We start from the raw sequence: 25,819 nt of genomic DNA on the forward strand, positions 1-25,819 counted from the left end.
AAATAGTTGGTGTTAATTCTATTTAAATGCGACTTGAAAGAAGTCTTTAATGAAAGAGGATTTAAATTTTTAAATGACATATGGGAAAATAGTTACTGTTATTGCAGTTATTTCTGAGATTACCATTATTTTCGTATATTTTTGTTGAAGCATGACATGTTTCCAGAAACAACAAAATAGAAAACAGGATACTTTATTTGGTTACTTCATTCAAAACAGGATAACATTCCTATTCTTTCTTTCTATTCTTTTCAAAAGAAACAAAATTTTGTATTATACTGTACTTTCCAAATTGGCAAATAGATATTATTGATCAAATATGTATGTCTCATACATATAATCTTAAATCGAAGAAATGACGTAATCAATACAAAATCTTTGAAGAAACAGAGTTAATTGTCAACTTATCTAAATCATATATAATTAATCGAGTCATCCTTGCACGAAAATGTATTTTTTCATTTTGGTCTAGAGCAGAGGTCCCCAGCCTTATTTACCTGATGTTTCCCTTTGTAAACCCTTCATACTTCACGCCTCCTCCTTTCCGCTTTTGGTCATACATACTTTATATGTGACCCATTCTGTGATTTCAGACACAGCACTGAATTTTCAAAGCTTCAATAATAATAATAATAATAATAATAATAATAATAATAATAATAATAATAATAATAATAATAATAATAATAATAATAATAATAATAATAATAATAATATAAGTTGCTCTTACTTGATAAGGTAAGTTTTTAAAGTTCGTGTTGTAAAGTAAAACAGCATTTTGTACTCATTTTTGATAATTTTGTAAAGAATTTTAATTTGCATAATTAGTTAATTTTCATTAACGTAAAAACTTTGAATAGAAATCGGAAAGACAAAATATCAAACATGTAGCTTCCTAAATCAAAGTTATGAGTGGTCATTAAAAATAATGCTTCCAACAAACAAATACTCACATATAGGTCCCAGTTCTTCCAGATTATCAAAAGCACAGGCTCCAGTTGTACCTAAAGTTGCACATAGCTGTAAATTTAAAACAAAAGTATTACAAATGGAGAACATTCTGAAATATTAATATACAACAAATTCAAGTCTTCTATACTATATTGAAATTTGGTGTATTCAATTTGATCTTTTCTCTCTAAATTTATAAGTTTACATTAGCTGTCATTGAAATATATTGTACTATTTGTCATTGAAATATATTGTACTATATAAGATAGATAAAATAATGGACGCATTCTCTATTAGTACCATATTTTGTTAATAAAGTGTCAGAATTTAAGTGGTAAGTGCAAATTACTATTATTAGAAACTGGATGCTTAGGTATTAAAAATGGATAATAGGCACTTATAATACAAGAAATAGACACCAAAATCTAATTAGAAATAATGGACACATGTATAATACAAGAAATAGACACCGAAATCTAATTAGAAATAATGGACACATGTATTCAGTTACATATAAAAACTGAAATTAAATTTTGAATGTTGTTCAAATAATCAAGAAATATTTTATACTTGTTTGTAGAGAACGTCATTTAAAGAAAAAAGATTGACTTTTTTCGTGTACAGTTAATTTTAAAAAGTTGTTTACACTTGTCGTTTCATACTACAGGCTGACTAGGCTGAAGCCTAGGGCGGCGTGCAGCCTAGGAAGTCATATTTGGCTTCCTCTCCCCTTCCTTATATATTACAGAATAATTTAATTTATTGTATTAAAATTTTTCCATGTGGAAGTTTCTGAATTACATGTTACTATATGTTTTTATCTTTTCGAGTAATCCTGCCGCATAAACATGTATTGAACAATTTGTGTAACAGCGACTGAGTGCTGGATCCGTTCTCAATGGCAATTTGGTCGTTGGAACTTACAACGAAGTCTAAAACCTCGATCAAATATAAAAAAGAAAATTTCCTTAATGTGTTACGACAGAAGCAACGATTGGACCTTTAAATACGATAAGTAGAAGGTTATTTGAAATTCATTTGAAATTCGGGGGAGAGAGGGGCGAAAGTATAGGGGCACAAGAGATGTTAATCCGATCAGGTTCAAAGTTTTTCATATATTGATGAAGTCCTGATTTTAGAGAGAATACAAACAATAGGCTGTATCAATAATAGTGTAGCATTTTAGCAGTAATACAGGCAATAAAAGGTGCCAAAATTTTTTACTGAAATTAAAGCAATGATACTTCAAGTGTACTTCAACATTTCATTTTTATCATATCTCTAATATTAAGAAGTAGGCAATTTACCTAAGATTCTGTCTAATTATAACCATTTCTGTCGTTAAACAAGCATTTATACTTTTTATACTCCTTTTCAATTAACACCAACAAGCGTTAATAGTTTTTTTTGAAAAATGCATGGAAAAGGCATTGAGAAAAATGTGAGAGAATAATAGTTTTGGAGACAATTAAAAATGAGGAAAAGAAACCGCTCAAAATATTGTTTGAGTAAAAATTGTACTCTAAGAAATGTGGTAGAAGATAAAAATTAATGAGAACCAGATCGTGAATGATGGATGATATTAAGTACAATACCTGAGTAAAGACGAAGAGGTAGGTATTACATGACTTCTTTTTAAATTTGAAATAAAAGTAGTGCTGGCCGCGTGACGAGACGTAACGAAAAATAAGGTTATCTTATCTCGTCTCGTCTCGTCTCACTTCTGGGAAAAATCTTTCTTGTCCCGTCTAAATTCTTAGAAAGCTTTTCTCTTCTCGTTCTATAAATTTATGTACAAAATTTATGCTCAGATTCTTTTCTTCATTTTACCTAGAAGTGATCTACGAAGATCCACGAAGGGTGCATTGTAACAACATTCAACCCAAGGATGTTATAAAATAGAGAATCTGCCCATACAACAAAATCGTGAAGCCATACGTCACAGCTTCGCCACACCTATTCTGCCCACTCCGCGCCACTAAGATCGCAATGTTTCGAGCCAACGATCATGGCGGAAGCCAGAGCAGCCAATCAGACGTGTCGGTTTAGACGATGCTCGGTTCTCTTTTGGCTTCATTGAGTTCATATGATGAATATACGTATAGGCAGATCCTCTATTTTATAACATCCTTGATTCAACCCGTATGTACAGTGTGTCCGTAAAGTTGCGCAACCCAAAATTTGATTGCGTATATCTTTTGATCTAAGAATGATAAAGACGTGAGACCTGAAACAAATGTAAGCATGTTCTATGTAGATATTTTTGAGTGTAACTTGTAACGTTTTTGTGTAGTAACGAAAGAAATTACCGTAAGTGTAAAATAAAAAAAATGTTCAAAATGAAGAAAACCAATATTCAGCTGCAGAAAACTGATTTTCTGCGGGTGAATTCCTGTGTATATGTACAGTATGCATCAACATTTATCCATTATTGCAAAAGTATGAGAAGGTTGATGCAATGTTGCCATATAAAAAGGCTATTTAATGCAAGTCCGTAAAATGGGTATTTTTTGACAGAAACGCGGCCTCTGGCAACACTGTTGTCTTAAAATTACTGCAACAGGTGTGTTTTAGGTTAATTAATGACAAGCAATGAGAATTTGCACATAGACCCTAATTGATAACATGACTTTACGGACACACTATATTATTGTAGTGTATCGTGTAATGTCTTCTGTGTCTTCAAACGTAGATAAATGTTTTTCATTGTGTTCATATAATCACTTTATCCATTCATAGTTTATATGCTATGAATTATGTAACATTAGAACAGTGTTTGAGACCTAAGACTTGTTTGAACCAGTGTTGCCTCGACTCCTCTCGAAAATGAGACAAGAATTGTTTCTCGTCTCGTCTCAATTTTGAAAATATGTCCTTGTCTATCCTAATACGAGACAAAAGATTTATCGTTTTGTGAACAACATTAGAAATAAGTAATATGAGTGATAGCAGATTATGTATAAAGAAGATCAGTTACTCTGTGCATCGTTCAGTTAATAAAAAAAAACTGGTAAGCACATAGCTATATAAATTCTTAATACATGGAGGAGTACATGAAGTAATACTATGAAAATTAAATGACTGTTTATAAAATGATAATCGAGCTGAATGTGTATCTTTAGAGTTTTATGTCTGAAATAGTACCTAGGTAGCAAATTTATGGATTCAAAGTGTTTCGGTAGGACTCGAAGAATGCTTAGTGGTTCAATTTCCATAAGATGACTTCGTCATTATTTTGGCAGAGAATTGAATTCAATGATTCTCTCTTTGCATGTTCCCTTAATATGACTTGGCCTATTGATTACTAAAGTCACAATTATTAGTCTATTACTTCACATAAAGGGAAAGACGAGTAGTATAGATCACATTACATTTCAATTGAAAATTAGAAGTACAAAACTTCCATTGGCATTCTTACTTCAGTTTTCTAAAGATAGTTACACCTATTGTCCCGGTAGTGAAATTTAGATATATTGTATTTTACATAATATGAATGTCATGGAACCAATACTGCATCACTAAAATTTTCTGCTGTGAACTTTTATGAACTAGGACTTCTTTTCTGCTTATAAAATCCTTATTGACATCAATATTGTTACACCATCTTTTTCTCATACACAGAGTTGGAAGTAGGAAAATGGAGACCAGTAGCTACAATAAAACCTTTTACATTTTAGTCATTTCCATACCACTAACTACATATTATGATCAGTTGTCCTTTCAGAAAAAAATGTTCCGGGGGCGGGGCACACGTAGTATTCCGAGGGGCACTGTTGGAAATATTTTATTTATTATTATATTATAGACGTATTATTTTTGTCTCGTCCGGGGGGCACTCTCAGAGCTCCGGGGGGCAGTGCCCCTCCAAAAACAATCTGAAAGAAACTCTGATTATGATGTAGAGAAAACTAACCAACAAGGAGATTTGGAAATGATGGCGGTTTAGATACCAAGAAACAAAATTATATGGTTAGTATTAATGGAAAAAGGTACAAGGAACATACAGGGTTATCCAGCGTTCACCAAGAACATCAATGTAAAGCATATTGATTGGCAACTGGTAATCGAATATTCTGGCAAATAGTAATGGAACGAATGAATAAATAAGAATTGGACGAGCATCTGTTACGCCATATCACCAACTTGAGAGCAGTCTCGAAATCCTGAGCTTGAATTTCAATAGATTTATTAAGGTAAGCATGTAACATACTTGTATAAGTAAAAGAACATTGTTCAATCTTCAATGTAATTTAAGAATCAGTCAATATGTTGATTTACTAACAACAAAAATTTGGAACTTTAATTAGCGAAGGAGAAATAATCTTATCTTTTGCAAATTATTCCTGTTCGATTCCAGACAATGTGATGGTTTTCATGATAGTTTGTTTTTCACATAGCTCAGATCGCTAATGGAGAATTACTCTAGTATAAACAATTGTATATACAGTGAAACCTCTCTAAAGCGGACAACCGTGGGGACTCAAAAATTGTCCGCTATAAAGAGGTGTCCGCCTTAGAGAGGTGTCAATATTTCCTTACGTAAATTAGTAAGCAATGTAATATCCAATTAGAAAAAAATAATTGCATGAATCATGTATTTACAAATATTACCAAAATGATACTGAACTTGCATTATCCTCTGCCATTCAATATACCTACTCTATGTTCTAGACACAACATGGAGATAAGATGTTTTCTGCACTTTACACTTATCACTACTTACTACGTTTACAGTATGTTCCTTTAATTTGTGGGTTAATTGCAGTCCAGTAGTGTCTTTTTTTTTTTTAAGACATGCGTACCCGAGGACAGAAGATACTAAATTTGTCTTCTGCTTGGTCAGAGATTCCAGGGGGACAGTAGAATAACGTGTCATCACAGACTGCAGGCAACTGTCAATCACTTTTTGTGTCTAAAACAGGTTGAGTGGGAGTGAAATGCAAGCAAAGGACATGAGGGTGTTGTTAAACAGATAATGCTTCGTCTGGGTTGCTGAGTAGACAGTTGAGGAGGCAAATTGTTGTCACAATGCTTCCTTGGTGACACATGTATGAAGTACTAAAAATGTATTTTTACTGTATTTTGCAGCTTGTTTCTAGAGAAAGTGTCCGTAATACAGAAATAAATAATACCTATAAAAGACAGAAAATACTGTCCGGGTCCGTACTAGAGAGTGTCCGTTTTAGAGAAGTTTGCCAATATGATTTTTTCTATTACAGTGTTTGGGGATTACAAAATATGTCCGTTACGGGAGGTGTCCGCTTTATAGAGGTGTCCGTTAGTAGAGGTTTCACTGTATTTTTAAGTAGAAAGAAGGATGATCCCTACGCTCCACCTCTAATCTATTTTGAAACGAACCAGAGAATCTATTACCTATATTACAAATGATTTCGTATAAGTAGTCAGTATGTAAATAAATTATTATACTCTAAATGATGAGTAACAAATCGGAATGTGTTTAGAAGAGATCCGTTATTAAATACCTGCAATAGTCCAACCATTTACACACACACACACACACACACACACACACACATATATGTATATATATATATATATATATATATATATATATATATATATATATATATATATATATATATATATATATATAGACACACTTCAACATCACAGAACATCAGTGGCACCTGCCTTGTTTCTACTGAGTCTAATTGGTATAAATTTTTACATCACAATTTGGTAGGGATGCGCACGAGACGAGTCGAGACAGGAATTTCCTGACAAAATTCGAGTCGAGACACGGCTCTTCCAATAGAGAAATATACATTTTTCGAGTCGAGACACTACTTTTACAGCACATTTTCGAGACGAGACAGCCACAAATCTTGTCTCGTGCCCATCCCTACAATTTGGAGTCTAAAGATCACACCTATGTCGTTTATTTCCTTGTAAATATTTTACTTCACGTTTGTATAATCCTCCACGTGTATAATTCATTATATCATGCTTCCAGCAACGACAATGGAGAGATAATAACACTGTAGTCCTAAGCAAGAGTACATTATTTCCAACCTCTGATCATTTGGAATTTCCTGAGTATGTTTGCTTCGACAATATTTCATACTTTACTACGTTAGAAATCAGTATTTATGACATTTAATACGAATGAAAGGTAAGTTTAATAAAAATAAACTTGCACAGTAAGTTTAAATTGAAAAAAAAGATAGTGTGCTTTTATTTAACATGCTAGTAAAATTAACAGTTACCCTGTCACTATATGGTAAAAATCAACAGCATTCCCGTTCGCCTTGCATAGTGTTTGCTTATATTGATAATAACTTTATTTTTTTAAGATCTAAATGTTGATATCTTCTTTAATTTTTGAAAAATAAAACTGTATTTGATCACGAAATAATTAAAATTAATAATAATTCTAATAATTAGTAATAATAATAAAAATAAATGAATATAGTATTAATTTATTTAGAATTAAAACATAAGGAAACACAAATATTTTTAACCCTTCCAGTTCGGTGCACACTAGCACCTCTCTAATTAGTATGTACCTATTCATACTTTTAACTGCAGGGGCACTGTGGCTCAGTGGCAGAGCATTCATCTCTGGTGCATGGAGTTCCTGATTCGATCGCACCTCGCGCCAAGTGGGCTTTGTGGTGGACCGTGTCCGTGGGTTTCCCCGGGGTTCTTTCGTTTCCTCCCACTTTATTCATTCCACCATTTTCATACATTTCTCATCATCACCGTTCCTTTAACTTACACGGCATAACCGGGAGACGTAAAACTTACAGATTTCATTTCATTTCATTTTAACTTCAGTTAGCAGCACAGATCAGAGCTAAGAGAAAAACCCACTATCATGAAATCCATCACATGATCTGGGTTTGAACTCAGAAGTCTTTTACAAAAGATATAATACCGTTTCTCCTTTGGCAATTGGTGTTCAAGGTATTTGTTGTTAGTAAATCAATATATTGACGGATTCTTTCACTTATATTGAAGATTGGATCCTTATGGAATTAAAAATTGATTAAAGAATGAAACAAATAATATACGCGTATACAAAAGATTGTGTGTATAGTGGTTTTGAATATAGGAAACTCACTTGGAAGATATTTTACGTTAAAAACAAATTTTATTTGTTTCGACCAAGAAGAATCGTTTCTGAGAATTAAGCATACTCCAGAGAAGTTGTAAAAGACAGTCATAACTTATTTCCCATTTACATCCACCACCTGATCTCCACAGCTGACGACAGAACTCTAACGCCAACATAAACTAAATTTCTTCTCTGTGACTTTACAGAAACACACTCCTGAGACTTTGCAGCAATGCTACTACTGTTGCTAGGAGGAGAAAATATAAAGAAAAACATTTTTAAAAAATGCTACAAAAGTGATGAAAATATATTGTTACACTATTGAACAAAGTTAATGTAACTTATTTTTCTCACATCAAGAACTCCGATATATATAAATGATTAAAGAATTTACTTTTAGTGCGCCTATTGTCCTGAATTTGGTTTCCTAACTAAGTTTCAGTCTCCATGAGCCTAAACAGTAGGAACTTGAAGCTTTGGAATAACTAAATGAAGTGTTCACTTCTAAACGGAGGCACAGATGCTGAATATAGGAGAATCGGAAAACATAATTGGTTCTTAACATTCTCAGTAGCGATTAAAACCTCTTTAATTTCAAATAGCCGCGTATCATAATTAAGATTAAAGAAAATACACTCTATACTTCTTTGCATATATGGAAGTATATATATATATATATATATATATATATATATATATATATATATATATATATATATATATATATATATATATATATATATATATATATATATATATATATATATATATATATACTGTATATGGTCAAAAATGACCGATATTAGTGTCTAATCCATAGTTTCCGAGATCGCTGAGATGATCAATGATACTTCCGATGTCGTTTAAATCCAAATTCAGCCCCGCAACTTGGGTAAAGGGCTGTGGGAGATATTTAAAATGATCGAAAATGACCGATATTGGTGTTGAAATTATAGTTTATGGGGTCGTTGAGATGAACAGTGACACTTCCGATGACACTTTAGATGAACAGTAACACTTCGTTTAAATCCAAATTCACATCTTAATAGTAATATTTAATTTTTATTAATAGTTTTTTTCTTATTTCAATCCAGCAAAACGGGTAATTGACGTTAGTATATTACTATATTATTGTTATTGGGGTTACATAATACGACTGTACTGTTAGTGTGTTCGTTCGTTATTCCACACGATAAATCTTGAGTAAAAGCAAACTTGTGAATGTTGTTTTATGCAATAGACAGGTACAGTGGTTGTCTCGATCGAGTTTGTTAATTGGGTCAATCTCTTAACATGTTAATGGGTAATTTTGACAATCCATATCCCGTTTAAAATTTATAACATTCTCCAGCTTCTATTCAACTTATACAGTGGTAAAGAAATGCTAGATGCCTGTAATAAAATTATTTGAAATCGCGTGATTCTCTTTATTATCTTTAGCCAAGATTATTTACTTTTAAATTACATGTTTTTCCTAATTCACTGTTAAGTACCGATTTAATATATTCTCCTGCTCAAATTTAAGAATCATTGAAGTAGTGTAAGTTACAGTCAGAACAGTATGGAAGTACAACGAGAGTTGGGTATATCATCACTAACAGAACACACAAACACACCCACCCACACACACACACACACACACACACACACACACACACACATATATATATATATATATATATACAGTGAAACCTCTACTAACGGACACCTCCCTTAACGGACATATTTTGTATTCCCCAAACACTGGAATAGGAAAAAGCATATTGACAAACCTCTCTAAAGCGGACACTCTCTAGTGCGGACACGGACAGTCTTTTCTGTCTTTTATAGGTATCATTTACCTCCGTATTACGGACACTTTCTCTAGAAATAAGTTGAAAAGTGTAGTAAAAATACACTTTTAGTAATTCATACATGTATCACCAAGGAAGCATTGTGACAACATTTTGCCCCCTCAACTGTCTGCTCAGCAACCCAGACGAATCGTCTCTGTTTAACAACACTCTTATGTCCTTTGCTTGCATCCCACTCCCACCCAAGCTGTTTTAGACACAAAAGTGATTGACAGTTGCCCGCCGTTAGGGATGACACATTATGTTACTGTCCCGTTGGAGTCTCTAACCAACCAAATGACAAGTTTAGTACTTTTTGCCCTCAGGTATGTATATTGTCTCAAAAAGAACACTTCAGTACTCCAATTACCCCACAAATTAAAGCGCCATACTGAAAAAGAAGGAAATACTGATAAGTGCAAAGTGCAGAGAACTATAATATGTTATTTCCATGTTGTGCCTCGAACATAGAGTATTGGATGACAGAGAATAATGCATGTAATATTCGTAAATACGTCATTCATGCAAAAATATTTTTTTTCTAATTGTATATTATCTTGCTCACTAATTTACATAAAAAGTACTGAAACCTCTTGAAGGCGGACACCTCTCTATAGCGGACAATTTTTGATTCCCTGCGGCTGTCCGCTTTAGAGAGGTTTCACTGTATATATATATATATATATATATATATATATATATATATATATATATATATATATATATATATATATATATATATATATATATATATATATATATATATATATGTGTGTGTGTGTGTGTGTGTGTGTATGTAGGGTAGGATGTTTCAAAAGTCCCCTGACATAGAATAACTCTGTTATCAGAGTTACAACAAAACGTAAAAGAGGAAACCGTCTCCAAATATGATATTTTCAATCTAAAGTGAAGGAATTTTTTAAATCAGACGAGCCGTTTGGCTGTATACTCTTTATGTGTCCAATGTTAAATGAAAATGCAACGTTGCCATTTACCTGGACCCACAACATAAGTGAAGGAAGTTACTGTCTTTCACGCTAACGTGTCGATGGCCAGCTACATGTCAAACAGTAACTTCATTCACTTATGTTGTAGGTCCAGGTAAATGGCAACGTTGCATTTTCAATTAACATTGGGCGCATAAAGAGTGTACAGCTCAAACTGCTCGTCCGATTCAAAAAAATTCCTTCACTTTAGATTAAAAACATCCTATTTGGAGACGGTCTCTCCCCTTACATTTTGTTGTAACTCTGATAATAACAGAGTTATCCTATGTCAGGGAACTTTTGAGACTATATATATACATACATACATATATCGGCCCACTTATATATATATATATATATATATATATATATATATATATATATATATATATATATATATATATATATATATATATATATATATATATATATATAAAATCAGAAGGATCTCCTCGCTGATCTAATGGCTACCGAACGGGCTTTTGGTACATGGGGTTCAAGTTTCGGTTCCCGTAAGATAACCTTGAAATTTGAACTCATTGTGTTATTATAGGTTGCGGATTTAATAGATCGACATTTCGTATAGCCTCAGTGCTGGAAAGTTTAACAAACAAACAAGCAATGAAAACTAAAAGCAGCCAGTTGGAGCCCATAGAAGAGGAAGGATTTGCCTAAGAGGTATCACGAAGGTTGCATCCATGGTATACTGTTCCCTTGAAAGTCTACTTACGTGACCAAAGCCATGTCGTACTGCGATTGGGTATACTGTGTACAAGTTTATTCAATATTATCGGCCCACTTTTAACATTGCCAGTCCTACAAGCGAGTGGCTTCCCCAATATGTCGATCAAAGATATACCATGCATGCTAAAAGGAAGTCAGGACAGTCGGCTGGCTGTCAACACTATTCACCTGATACCTTCCGTATCAAAAAACTCATCTATCAAGGCTGCTAGATATGAACATGCGTTGTTATCCATAAAACTAAGTTAGAACCTACTGCACCCCGGAAAACCTATCTGCTGCTGTAGAATAAGGTCGCAAGTTTTGGATTGTAGGAATTCTCCATTCGAATATGTGTAAGGATGTATGGCTTCCTAAAATATTCTATACATGAGACTTTTTCTCATCATCACAATATCTACAACATATAACAGTTTTAGTCATTTTTACCGAAATCCAGAACATCCTTATCTTCGGCTGTTTTCAAAAAAGTGGCCCTATAGTGGCCAAACGGTCAGTGATTTATGGTTGAGCCTGTTGAAACTTTTTCTCAGGATCAGAACATCTACAACATATCACAGTCTTAGTCATTTTCATCGAAATCTAGAATATCACTATCTTTGGTTGCTTTCAAAAAAGTGGCCCTGTAGTGGCCAATCATTCAGTGATTGGTGGTTATCTCCATTAAGACTTTTCCTCATCATGACAATATCTACAACATATCACGGGTTTAGTCATTTTTACCGAAATCCAGAATATTGTTATCTTCGCCTGTTTCCAAAAAAGTGGCCCAGTAGTGGCCAAACGGTCAGTGGTTTGTGGCTGTGCTCATTGAGACTTTTTCTCAAGAACACCATATCTACAACATAACATGGTTTTAAGCAATTCCACCGAAATCCAATTTTCATGAGGATTGTGCGGGGTCCTTTGTCATTTCGAAGGGTTCCATAGCCCCTGGAACCCTTTTCTCGCAAAAACCACAAAACCCATATTTCCTACTTTGAAGTCATCTTTGCATCGGCAGAGTTTCGTTTCTTTAAATTGGCCCTTTTAATCAAGGAGGCCCTTTTTAGAAAATGGGGCCTTTGCTCCCTTAACCTATTTTCCGAAAGAAACAAAAAAATACGTGTCGATTTATTTTTGGTCTACTATATATGTGCCAAGTTTGAAGAAAAGCGGACAACGAGAAACCCTTGTGAAGCTATCTCCTTTACACTTTCACTTTTTGGACTTAACGGGTTTTTGCCCCAAAGTCTTCAATTGTGATAGACTGCGCCATGAACATCCATTAAGAAGAGCATTATAAGACTCGAGGAAACTTAACTATAACGTATTATATAAATATACTGGATAAAGAATTTTACTCAGTTTTCTTATTGCAGAGGGTAATCAAATTCTGGCATACTCCTCTGAATGTTGAAAAATGAGCATTCTTGGGATAAGCACTTTTTGAATAGAAGGCGAAGCAAAGTATTTCATTCTAGAAGCACATAAACCTGAAATCTGTTGATAGTAAAGCCCTTTCTGTTGGTCTGGTAGCTAGTGTGTGCGCCTTTGGTACACGTGGTACCGAATTTCATTATCGGGGAGGGGGAGGGGTATTGAAATTTGAACGCATTACGATGGTTTGGATTCCACCTTAAACCTAGGTTCATATCAGTGTCGTGCCGTGGAAAATCAGTGTCCGGGGCGAGAGTATATGACTGCGCCCCCGTACACATAATGAGGTTGACAGACCAGCCGCGAAGCGCCACCATGGTTGGCGCGGAGTGTAAGAATATTTTCAAAAATAAACCCTGCTATTCCTTGATTTTGGGCACTTTTTTATTACTTTTTCCTTCCATTTTATATCTGTTCTTTTTTCTTCAAATTTTCCCTTACTTCGGCGACCGTCGCCCTGCTCGCCCCCCACGGCACGGCACTGGTCCATATCTGATACAGTTTCGGATCTATTACCGCTATATATATATATATATATATATATATATATATATATATATATATATATATATATATAAGAGAGAAAGAGATACTAAACTTCAACAAACAATAACAAATGTTTCATTGTAAGTCAAAAAACACGACTATTTACTAGACAAGTCTACTGATATCCAGCATTCTGCGGTTGAAGGTATTTTTTTAAAAAACTGGACATTCTAAGCTCCAGAGAATATCAGACCAATGCAGTAAGCACAGACTAATTCTTCATGTCTTTGTTTCACTCAACACAAAGAGAAAGAAAATTGGCGGTGGGAAACAGAAAAAGAAAAAAAGAAGTTGTGCAAAAGAAGATGAGAAAGATTTGTTGGAATTCTTTTTTAAGTGGAAAGAAAGGGAAAGAGGGAGAAAGCTTTGGCTGTTAGAGAGGAAAATCGTAACCAAGAAGTCTGTGTCTTGTGTTCTCTAAGCATTTGATTCTTAATTGGTTCCCAGGAGATTGTTGCGATCCGCTTGCTCAATTTATCTTTGGCTTCCAGTTGTCTTCTGTTCCACCCACTTTTCATTTCACAGTTTCCAATCTGCACCTTCAACTGTTGCTTCCCTTCTCTATAGTTAACATTTCTCTTTAGTTTTCACTTTGTAAACCTTAATCAGAGAATTTACAATTGCAGATAGAAAGTTACAATAGTAGTTTGAAAAAATAGGGCCGAAAGCAAGAGAGGCCAGAATTTGCCATATCGCCTCACCACAACATAATATGCACACACTTTCTGGTTAATCTTTAACCCTTTATAGGTGGGCGTGGCATATAAACATCTACAGTTGTTTGTTTCGTTGAGGATAGATATGGTACATAAACACAAGATCTGGACGGAAAGGATGCGTACAATTCATATGCCTTAATTGCATTTAATTTGTCAAATAAGTCATTGAATGTCCTTTTAGGGGGTCTTTTTTTCTTTTTCGCGTCTCTAGAGAAAGACTGATAGTCGTTCCTAAGCGGTTGATTATAATAATGACAATTACAAGTCATCTATTGAAATTATAGCAATTGTTTTCTTTCAAGATTATGCTGAAAGTTTCTTCACTGAAAGATATTTAATATTGTCTATTGATATATTTTGCTTTTCTAATGATTATTTACATCATTGTCACAGATAAAATCAAATCCGAGGGTGGATTGGAAAGCTCGTGGCCTAACTAAAAAGAACGCAATTATTTTGTTTGTACACATTAACTGCGTAGCCATATCCATTGGTAGTCACTGGGTAAAAATTCATTTCTCTGTTGTTTCAGATGAGGAGTTTATAAAGTGCTAAGTCGGCGGAAATGACAGAAATTTGTGACATGAAGAAAATCATCAGGACAATGTACGCGTTCATATGTCCCTTGCATCCATGGCAGAAATTCATTCATGTGGGTTCAACTGTTGCCGTATCCACCCTATTCGCCTCATCTGGCCTCCTCGGACTTTCACTTGTTTAGAAAACTTAAAAAGTTTTTCGGGGATCAGCGATTTTCTTCGGATGCAGAGGCGAAAAGTGCTGTACCGGGATATTTTGCAGGGGTCGAGGAATCATTAAAAGTAAATGGTATATAAGTGTTATCGGAGAGGTGGCTTACATGAATTTCGGGGATTACGTAGAAAAATAAAACAATTTATACAAATATTTTCTAATTTTGTAGGTCAGATCACGAACTTTCCAATCCACCCTCGTATGTATACCCTTTAGATTAAAGGAGACATATGATTAATGAAAGTGAATGACTGTAAAATAATTGGTGGAATGAGAATGCAGAGGAAACGGGACCGTTCCGAGAGACCCACGGACACGATTTTCTAGCATAAATTCCTAGAGCCTAGAATCAAACCGGAGATCCCTAGGATTTGAAGTGAACGTCTCCCATAATCGTGACAAGACTTTCATTAAAGGAAAATGATTGGTAATATTTATCTGTTTAAGTTATTATCTTATAATGAAAAGCACATTGTTTTATTACATATATATTCCTTTGCAGAATATTTCGTTTCACTCGCTGCATGCACTATTTACTGAAAACTATTGTATTGTACAGTACAAATATTCTTGTGCTAACATATTTGCACCATAAATACAGAGCAGAAGAGATCAATTTCTGAAAATGGATAACAAATTTTGAACGTAAAGTTCATTTAGAGAGTGTATTTGATAACAAAAGAGGATTAGAAGATAATATTGAAAACAGAATAGCAAAAGCACAGCTTAAGTAAGAGAACCTGTACGAGAAATAAAAGGAAGAAGCCTAATTGATAAAGAAACGTGGTAGTGGAATAAAGAAGTTCATGCAGCTGTGAAGGAGAAGAAATACAAAGAAGAAGAAGAAACTCTGACAATCAACTACATCTGATGGATTACAAGGAAGCGAGTTGTACAGCAACTTAAAAATAAAAGAGAGAGAAAAAATATATACAAGGTTTCGAAGATAAGAGAGAGAGGCAAAAGAAAGATATTTCGCATGTGCGCTGCATCAAGGATGAGAATAACTAGATTCTGACAAATGGAGAGAAGATAAAGAAGAAAAGGAAATAGTATGTTCAGAAACTTCTAAATGAAGAAAACCAGTGGGAATCTTGCGAAAGCCTACCCACGAATCAGGAACTGGTTCGGTCTGTAACTATGGTGCAAGTAGAAAATGCCATGAAAAAGATGAAAAATGGTAAAGCTCCAGAATCGGGTGATATCCCTATCGAAGCATGGAAAAGTTCAGATAAGGAAGGAGTGCAGTGATTTATTCGATTTGATATTAGAAATAGGAAATATGCCAAAAGAATGGAGAAGCAGCTATGTTGTGCCTGTTTTTTTAATTTTATTTTATTTTTCTTAAGAAAGAGGTATACAAAAATGTTGCAACTACAAGAGAATAAAACTTGCAATAAGCCATGCAATGAAGTTCTGAGAGAGAGTGATAGAAGCCAGATTCAGGGAAGAAAACGAAATAACAGAGAACCAATTTGGTTTCAGCCCAGTTCGGTCGATAACGGATACAATATTCGCACCTAGGATGCTAATGAGAAAGTACACACAATACCAAACGGACCTTCATATGATTATTTTATCGACCTAGAGAAAGCGTATGATAGAATGTAACGAGAAATTATTGGTAGGCACGGAAGAAGTGTGTTCCGAAAATATTCATCTGTATAATTCAAGATATGCCTAATAGATGTAGGACAGGGGTGAAAAACATGTGTGGAGCAACAAAACAGTTCAGAGTTAGAGTGAGACCTTATCAGGGATCCAGTCTTAGCCCATACCGTTTAGCAGTTGTGATGGATGAGCTTACAAAAAATATCCAAGAGTTAGCACCTTGGAATATGCTATTTCCGATGATATCGTCCTGGTAAGTGAGACCATGGCAACACTGCAAGAGAAATTAGATACCTGATCAGGAGCATTGGAGAATAAAGGGCATAGAATCAAAATGTTAGTAAAACGAAGACAGAATATTTATATTGTTCCTCTAAGAAGAATGAAATCAATAATACAAGAATACGACTAAATGAAAAAGAAGTGATAATGAGGTAATTCAAGTACTTGGTATTAATACTACAAGAAAATGCAGGAATAGAACCAGATGTAAAGAGCAGAATTAACAGTGATTAGATAAAATGAAGAGAAGCGGAAGGAGTATTGTATGACCGTAGGGAATCTATATGCCTTATAGAAAAAGTATATAAAACAGTAACGAGACCTGCCATATACGTGAAGCGGAATGTTGGACGACGAAGAAGGGAGAGGACTATAATTTCGCAGCAAAACTTGCTGGGAAGTTCGACTTGAAAGCTGAGCACTTGACGTTTGGGGCATGAAATCTTCGAAATAAGTATTTAAAAAGTTAAAAAAGTAAAAAATAAAAAAGAGGGGAGTAATATAACTTTTACTTCAAGAAAAAGTATTAATTTTATTAAATAAAGAATTGATTTCGCCGAGAATGCGAAATTATTTCGAGATTCTTGTTATAAATGTCGATCAATGGAACTGAATCTATAAAGTTTTTGCGATGAAAAACAAAAGTAACTCTATTTAAACATAGAGCAAAATTAGGAAGGGAATCACGTGATAGTTTAAAGCCACATGAAAATCTGTGTTAAGAAGAGAAGCTGTATTACGACTTTATTAAGATCACCAAGAGAGGAGCAAATCATAAACGTCATGGTACTAGTTATAGATAGAAAGTTAATGTAGAAAGAGACAACAATAGTCTACAACTTTGCAGCCTTGTAACACATGTTCAGAAGTGTTTGTCAACCTAGGTGCAAAGAACACAGCGGATGCCTCAGCTGAATACTCACGACGGCAATAAGGAAACATGTGCTATTTCAAATAGCAATTTGTTTCTTATTTTACTCCAAGTATCATCATCATAGGTATTCTGCCATTATTGACAGGTTCCTTGCTGCAACTGAGAAGCTTCCATGCTCTACGGTCTTCAGCTAATCTTTTCGTCTTCATGTATGATTCTTCTGTTTTGATATCATACATTAATTGGCTCATCCTTCGCCCTTTCCCTCTCTTTCCTGCCACCCTGCCCTCTAGCACGTCCGTCATGACACAGTTCCTTCTTAGCCAATGTCCCAATCAGTTTCTCTTTTTCTTCTCAATACTACCTAAAATTATTCTTTTCTTTTCTCCTCCACCATTTCTAACACTTTCTCATTCGTCTTCTGTTCGACCTAGCTAGTTCTCTCCATTCTTCTACACACCTATATTACGAAACCTTGCAATCGTTTTTCATCATTTATGAGTAATGCCCATGTTTATGCCCCGTACAGCACAATACTCCACACAAAACATTTTATGTGTCTTTTCCTCAACTCTTTATTCAAGGTCCCACAAAATAGACTTTTCTTCCTCTTAAAAGCTTTTCTCGCCGTATCATCTGTAAACCGTATACATCTAATCATTCTACTTTCTTCGAAATGCCGTCTTCAATATACACGCTCTTTTTCACTCTCTCTTCTAGATAAATATTATATAATGTGTCCGAGAGACAGCATCCCTATCGAACCACTCTTCCAATTGCACTCTCCTCTGCCATTCCCTCCCCTCTTCTAACACTTACTTGTTGGTTCATATATATGTTTCTTACGAGTTTTCGATCTTCCCATTCCAACTCAACCTTCTTTAGAATTCCCAACAATAATGCCCTATTCACGCGGTCAAAAGGCTTTTCTAGATATCTCTCGTAAATCCGAACTGGTCCTCCTCAACTTTTTCATTTATAGACTAATAGTGCTAAAATCCTCACATCTCTGTGAGTTCAATTTTCTTAGCCATCGATATCAGATCGTCTTCAGGAAGGCTTTTGGCCACTCTCTTGTTTCATGTATTTCATTTCGAAGTCGGAACAATTCTTTCTTACCCTTGTCTCTCATATACTTAATGAATTCGATTGGTATATTATCTATCCCGGTTACCTTTCCATTCTTAATCTCGGATATAGCTTTTTCAAACTTATCTCAAATACTAAACCCTTTATCATCCTAGTGTACTTCAATTTCTACTTCAATATCTAGGCCACACTGTCTATCCCTGATCTTATATAAGTCCTCAAATATCTTTTCCATCATCCTAAGACTTCACTTCTCTCGCTGATATATCTTTTCATTCTTATTTTGTACTGCTATCGTAATAACGCCTTGTTTCCTCCGAAGTTTCACAAACTTTACCTCCTTGTCATTTTCTCAAATTTCACTACTTTTTCTAATTCTTCTATGTCTCCATATTTACTCTTGTAAAACTCTTCCTTTTCTTTGTCTGTTTCTTTTCGTAACTCATCGTTTAACTTCATGTACATCTTTCTGCCCTCTTCTGAATCAATCTGTTTCTACGTCTTCCTTTTTCTCATTTTTTGCAACATCTGTTCTGTAACCAATGCTTTCTTAATCATTTTGTGTTTGCGGTAATCTCTTACTTCTTCTGCAGCCTGCTGAATGCAAAGTTTAATTTGCTCTCACCGTTTGTTACTACCTGCATCTATCCTCTCCTTGTTTGCATGCTTTTCGTCGAATTTTTCAACGTAAAGATTTCTTACTTCTTTTTTTTTTAACTTTTCAGTATTCAACATCTTGTTGTCTACTTTTCTTCTGTCTAGAGTTTACAGTTGAATATTCACTTTGGCCAGCACAAGGTTATAGTAAGGGAAAATGTTGGCCCTGGAAAGAGTCCTCGCGGTTTTCAAGGTATTCTGATACCTGTCCTGAATCATTATATAGTCTACCTAATATCTTCGGCAGTCTATTGAGGATCTTTATGTATATCTTCTTCTCTTCTGCTGATTTAACCAACTGTTCACAATAACTAATGAATTCTGTCTACATAATTTGACCAGTTCCTCTCCCCTTTAATTTCTTTCGCCTAAACCATATTTACCTACGACACTACTTTCCTGTTTTTCTCCCACAACTGCATTGAACTCTCCCATTACAATTAAGCATGCACTCCTCTTTTTCCTGTCTATAATTTATACTATTTTCTCACAATTTTCTTCTACTTCTTCAGTTGTATGCGAAGTCATCGGTTTGTGTATCTGTATCACCATTAGATCTTTCTCTTTTCCCTTAGATCTTAACATCATAACTCTATCATCAAAAAATTCTACTTTTTATTACTTTCTCTTTCAAGGGCTTACCAAGAATTATCCCCACTTCATTGAGATCACCTTTTTCATTACCTGAGTACAACATTCTATACTTTTCGCTGTTCAACATCCCACTGTTGTAAGTAAAGAAGAGAATATTTAATAAAATTGTACTTACGAAAAACGGGATAAGTCCTTTCTCCCTGTCTTTCTGAATGGCTTCAATTAATTTGTCTCCTCGAAGGCTGAGATCGTCATCGCTCTCAATGTAGCGCATCTTCACCAGCCCGATTAGACCAGCCTTCTCCACGGACGAATGAGCCTTCAAATTAAAATAAAATAAGACAATTTCATTTTCGACTGGTATTAAAAATTCTTACCAACAAGTAACACTGCGAAAATGATTTGCTTTACGAAACTACAGTAAGTTATCTATTGGTTTCAAATTTACGGTATGGAATCTACGGTTTAACGTGGAATCTGATTCATATGGACACCCACTGAAATTAGAAGTCTTATTTCTAGCACTAAGGGCAAGAACATCTACATTTAGTCACAGAGCAATTTTCAGGACAAGTTTCTACTTTCTGAGTATTATAATGCTGAAAGGGGGAATCGTAATATTGAGTATATCTACTTTTATTTGTCAACAAACTATGATCGGTCCAACAATACATATACATGTGAACAGTCAAGAGTGCTCTGAATAGGTTTCCAAGATGCGAAAAAGATCACGTATATGTAACAGAATGTTTACCTGGTATCCAACATACACAAGTAACTTGGAGTTACTTCAATAGTACCAAGTTTCGAGATAAGCCAAAGGTAATACATGTCTCATAGAGAAATGCAGGATCCACAAAAATGAGCTCAAGAGCACCTTTTATTATAGTTATGTTTTGGAAAATCAATATGAACATAGAAGGCGAAAAACTTTTCCAGTATCCAAAAAGTAGAGCTTATCTAAAAATACAGGAAGCGATGATAATGTTTACTATTGCTTCTTACGTCTGTTGTAGTGAGTATATGAATAGATCGATACCATTAATTAAGTCTTTTCCATTATATTCTACATTGTCTATATGCAATATATATATATATATATATATATATATATATATATATATATATATATATATATATATATATATATATATATATATTATATGTATTAATATTGCAGTCGTTCTATAAGGCTGTAATTACCTACAAGAAGTCTACAGGATTTTATTGATATTTTGTTTTTAATACTTTACCTGATCAGAACAGTAGGCGACTAGTCGGCTATTTATTTCTGCATCTTCGAGCTCAGGGTCTTGTTGTTTATAACGGCGGATGGCTTCAGTCCGACCAGCAAGAAGACAAACAAATGTTGCTTCACTTGCTGTTGTCTGCAGGAAATTATCAAAAAGTGTGTTTAGGAAATTAAAAGAATTACATTCAAATATAATGGTTTTTAATTTTTTCCCAATATAGTAACGGATTTACATGATACATAGTTGAAAACTATCATACTACTGTAATTGTTTACTTTTTGTCTACTTTTGCCCAAGTAGAAAGAGAGGCAAAGTATGAAGAAGAATATGAAAACCAATGCCCAAAATATGAAAAAGTAGATAACATACTTGCCAAAAGATTAACTTCATATGTTTATACGTAAATCACCTTACATTTGTGATATTTATTCAATAATCTTTCTGAAACACATGAGGCATATATTTACACTACTATCTACAGTGTGACTCAAAAGTTCCCTACAATCCCTCATAAAATAAATGCGAGTGGAGATAGTGGAGAATTGATAATTGTAGGGACACGTTAGGGCAAATGGGAATCTTTATGGTGAGTGTCAGGTGAACAACTGCTATATTGCTGTCCACCATTTTGAATCTCACTCAAAAAGCTTAAGTGGGAAGGGAGTCATGTGATATATAAAACTGCTAGAATTTTAGGAGAAACTCTAGGGTGTAATTAGATTTAATATAGCTGTAATAACTTTGAAACTCAAATTTACCTCTTATTTCCAGGTGCTGCAACACGCCATTAGCCAAAGCCAACCGCATTAAAGATGGGCACGAGTCGAACTAAAACTTGACTCGACTCGAAACTCGAAGGGAATTCGAGCCGAGTTTCGAGTCGAGTTCCGAGTCGAGTCACTGTTTTGAGGCAGAGCTTCGAGTCGAGTCGAATTTGAAAAATGGCTCCCTTGTTTAGTTCGTTTTAACTTGTTTTGAAAATCATTGCCTGATCAGACTGGAAAGCGAAAGCTATGAGAAACGTAAGCAGTAATACGGAATATTTTTAGTGTTGCTCACGAGGTGATACACTGCTCGCATCTCGCCTCGTCTCGATTAACAAGACAATGGATTTTTATAACTAGACAGCCTCAAATGTCGTGAGCACTAACATAAGTATATACTGTAGTTCTCACCACCAAAGCTGAGACCTGCACGGTGGAAGTTTCGTGGGCCATTGTCTCGAGCCGGCTCGGTGGGGGTGAGCCATCAGCTCGGTTTGTTTCGGCTCGTGTCGGTTTGGGTGGGTGAGCTGTTGGCTCGGCTCGATAGGAAATGAGCTGTGAGCCGTCTGCTCGAGCCGTTGAGAACCCTAAACCCGGACCAAGCTGGCCTGCGCCCTCTAACTTTTAACAATTTTTGGTTCGAGCCCGAATACTTGCTACTCCAGAACTCAAACCCAGAACCTCGTGAACGATGCCCTTGCCTCCTAAACTTCACGACTACCGAGGTCAGTAGTCAACTAGTTTTTAGTATTCAGATACAAATAATCTATTTTTCATGTTTATACACGGTGTTGTGGTAATAATAATAATAATAATAATAATAATAATAATAATAATAATAATAATAATAATAATAATAATAATAATGTTATAGTTGAAGTAGTATCATTGATAATAATTATATTGTCTATGTAGAATACTTGATACTATGCACAACATTTGGCTCGATTTGGCTCGACTTGACTCGAAAGCCGAGTCAAATTCGAATCGAATTTCGAGTCGAGTTGGAGAAAATTTTTCGAACCGAGTTCTTGAGTCGAACTCAACGATGTCTGTTTCGAGTCGTGTCGAGTTTCAATGAAAACTCGCTCGAACTCGCTCGTGCCCATTCCTAAACCGCATCGAGATCGTCAAAGATGTAGGGTGGTAAAAGTATTCGTAATATAGTTCATGATTTCAATGAAAGGCATCCTCAACATGTTCCAGTTTTGCACATTGCAGTGACACAGTTAGTGACCAAATTTGAAGAGACAGGTAGGCCTACAGTCGAGGACAGCGTATCAGATAACCCAGAACTGTAACTGATCAAGACAGCTACGGCAGTGCTTACATCATTGATTAAGTCTTCACAGCTCAGTATAGTTGATTATCACTGGAATGTCACGTAAGCCAAACCTCCATTTGCAGGGTGTTAATGATGCATATGTAGTATCCTTTCAAGCTGCAGCTGCAGCAATATCTTTCTGAGGATGACTCAGATCGGAGAGTGCAATTTTGTAAGTGGGCAGTAGAACAATTGCGTCATGACCCAACTTTGCAAGCACATTTTTTATGTTACAGAGGAGGTAAATGAACAAAGTGTATACTACTGCTCTGCAGATAACCCAAGTGGACAGATCCGTGTAAAATGGTTGCTACAGGGAAAATTATGGTGTGGACAGGGATTTGAGGGTTATGTATCATTGGCCCATTTGTTATCCCTGCCATCTTTACTGTAGAGCGTTGCTTGGACATGTTAGAACAACTCATTTTTCCCCTCAGTGTAGGCCTCGGATGGCAGTTTTCCCTTATTTTATCAACATAATGGAGCACCACTTCATTATAGACGCTGGTTAGTCAGTATCTGGATGAAAAGTTTCCTGGTCGATAGATTGGTCGAAGTGGGCCAGAGGAATGGCCTGCCAGATCACTTGATTTGCACCATTGAACTTTTACCTGTAAGATCACCTAAAGAAAATGGTATGTGGCAAAAAGATTAGGGATTCGGATTATTTGGGGCAATAGGTACAGGCTGCATGTGCGCAAATCACACCTGAGACATTGCTCCGTGTTCATATAGCTTGAGAGACACGTCTTGAGAGAGTGCACAGCACAACATGGCCAGTATATTGAACACATTTTGTTGGAGGTAATTTGAGCTTTCTGTGAGTTATTACAGTTAAGTTAAATCTGATAACACCATTAAGTTTCTTTTAAAATTCTAGCTCTGTTTCATATGTCATATGACCCCTTCCCATTTAACTTTTTGAGAGAAATTCAAAATGGAGAGCAGCGAGACGATGGTCGTTCACCTGACATGCACCATAAAGGTTCCCCCTCGGCCTAAAATGTCTCTACAACTACCAATTCCGATTATCTACGCTAGCTTTCATTTTGACTCACCTTATATATCCATACCCTATAAATTATGTAAAAGAGTAAGAATGACTGTCATCATTACCCAGGCCATGATACTATAGACAGAAATAACACTAATTGAACACCTGCACAATACAATGCAAGTACAGTACGCAACGATTTGAATTCTTAGTTTCGAAACGCATCATATTTTTTTCTTTGCTTTAATAAAGATGCTCATTGAGATATGCTTTGTTACGAGATCTCTTCATGACTTCGTAACAAAGGCAATATTAAAGTAAAATAAATAAAGGAAAACTGGATTCCATTTTATCATATGATTTACTATATTAATTAAAATTGTGTGAATGAGTATAATTTGGAAATTGCTATAATGCTGAGGCAAATTTCTATTTCAATTTAGAAATTAAATTTAATTCAACTTTTGATGTTAGTCAAGAGTTATTCTTGTAGGTTAAATAAGATGAATGGTAAGTTTGAGCAAGTGATGATGGGATAACGATATAGAGTCAGAATACCACAACATAACTTTTTATAATATGATAATTTTTTCGACATGTAAATCGCATGATCTGGAATTGAACGTGTAATCCTTGCATCGGAGTTGAGGACTCTAGCACTGTTTTCCTCTCCTCCTATGCTGAAGAACTATCACTGATTACGTCTACTAAATTAAAGCGAATAACTTTTGGTTTCCGAATACAGTCACCCATACTTAAAGTTTGTTCTCCACTTTAATGAATATGAGATTGCATCTTGAAGTGAAACCTATAAGTTTTTCCTCTAACAGTTGATCCTTGAATTTTGAACTGATCTTCAATCCTTGGTAAGGCTTTAGCGAGCGTTTTAGAACAATGAAATATATTAAATATGAAATACAGAATATTGGCTAAACTATTTTACTGGTAGTATAATTAGTGATACTATTATAATTAGTTTTTGTAATAAACTATAGTAAAAGAAATGAAAAAGAAGTAATAGGAACAATACCTGTATAACTCCACCTCCACGACTATCCTTCGTTGTATGCAAAAAGTCATCTGGTAAACCAATCATTTTGCCAAGCCAATTCATAACAATGGTTTCAAGTTCAGTGCATGCTGGGCTAGAGGCCTGAAATTGCGAGATACACTTTGTAAGCAAATACCACTCGAACATCGTCAAACATACTTGTTTTACCTGAGTGTTCTGCTTGAAGGTCTGCCTATTTTCATATCTATGCTAGACAGAAGACACTAAGCCAATATAGAAGAGTAGGATGGCCAGTTCCTTCTCTCTGTAGTTCAAAAGTCCAATGAAAAAGCTGGAA

General features: G+C 34.9%; 1 protein-coding gene across 1 annotated transcript in view; it reads right to left on the reverse strand.

The window, feature by feature from the left end:
- Positions 1-25,819, reverse strand: part of Hdc (histidine decarboxylase) — a 180,336-nt gene that overhangs the window by 18,872 nt on the left and 135,645 nt on the right. The window contains exons 5-8 of the mRNA XM_081736343.1: positions 25,501-25,623; positions 21,389-21,523; positions 20,311-20,454; positions 954-1,020 (exon numbers count right to left, since the gene is read on the reverse strand). Coding sequence (XP_081592469.1) covers positions 954-1,020; positions 20,311-20,454; positions 21,389-21,523; positions 25,501-25,623 — 469 coding nt within the window. The remainder of the gene's footprint in view (positions 1-953; positions 1,021-20,310; positions 20,455-21,388; positions 21,524-25,500; positions 25,624-25,819) is intronic.

This window comes from Thermobia domestica, chromosome 13 (genome assembly GCF_964235325.1).
Source record: "Thermobia domestica chromosome 13, izTheDome1.hap1.1, whole genome shotgun sequence".
Taxonomy (NCBI): domain Eukaryota; kingdom Metazoa; phylum Arthropoda; class Insecta; order Zygentoma; family Lepismatidae; genus Thermobia; species Thermobia domestica.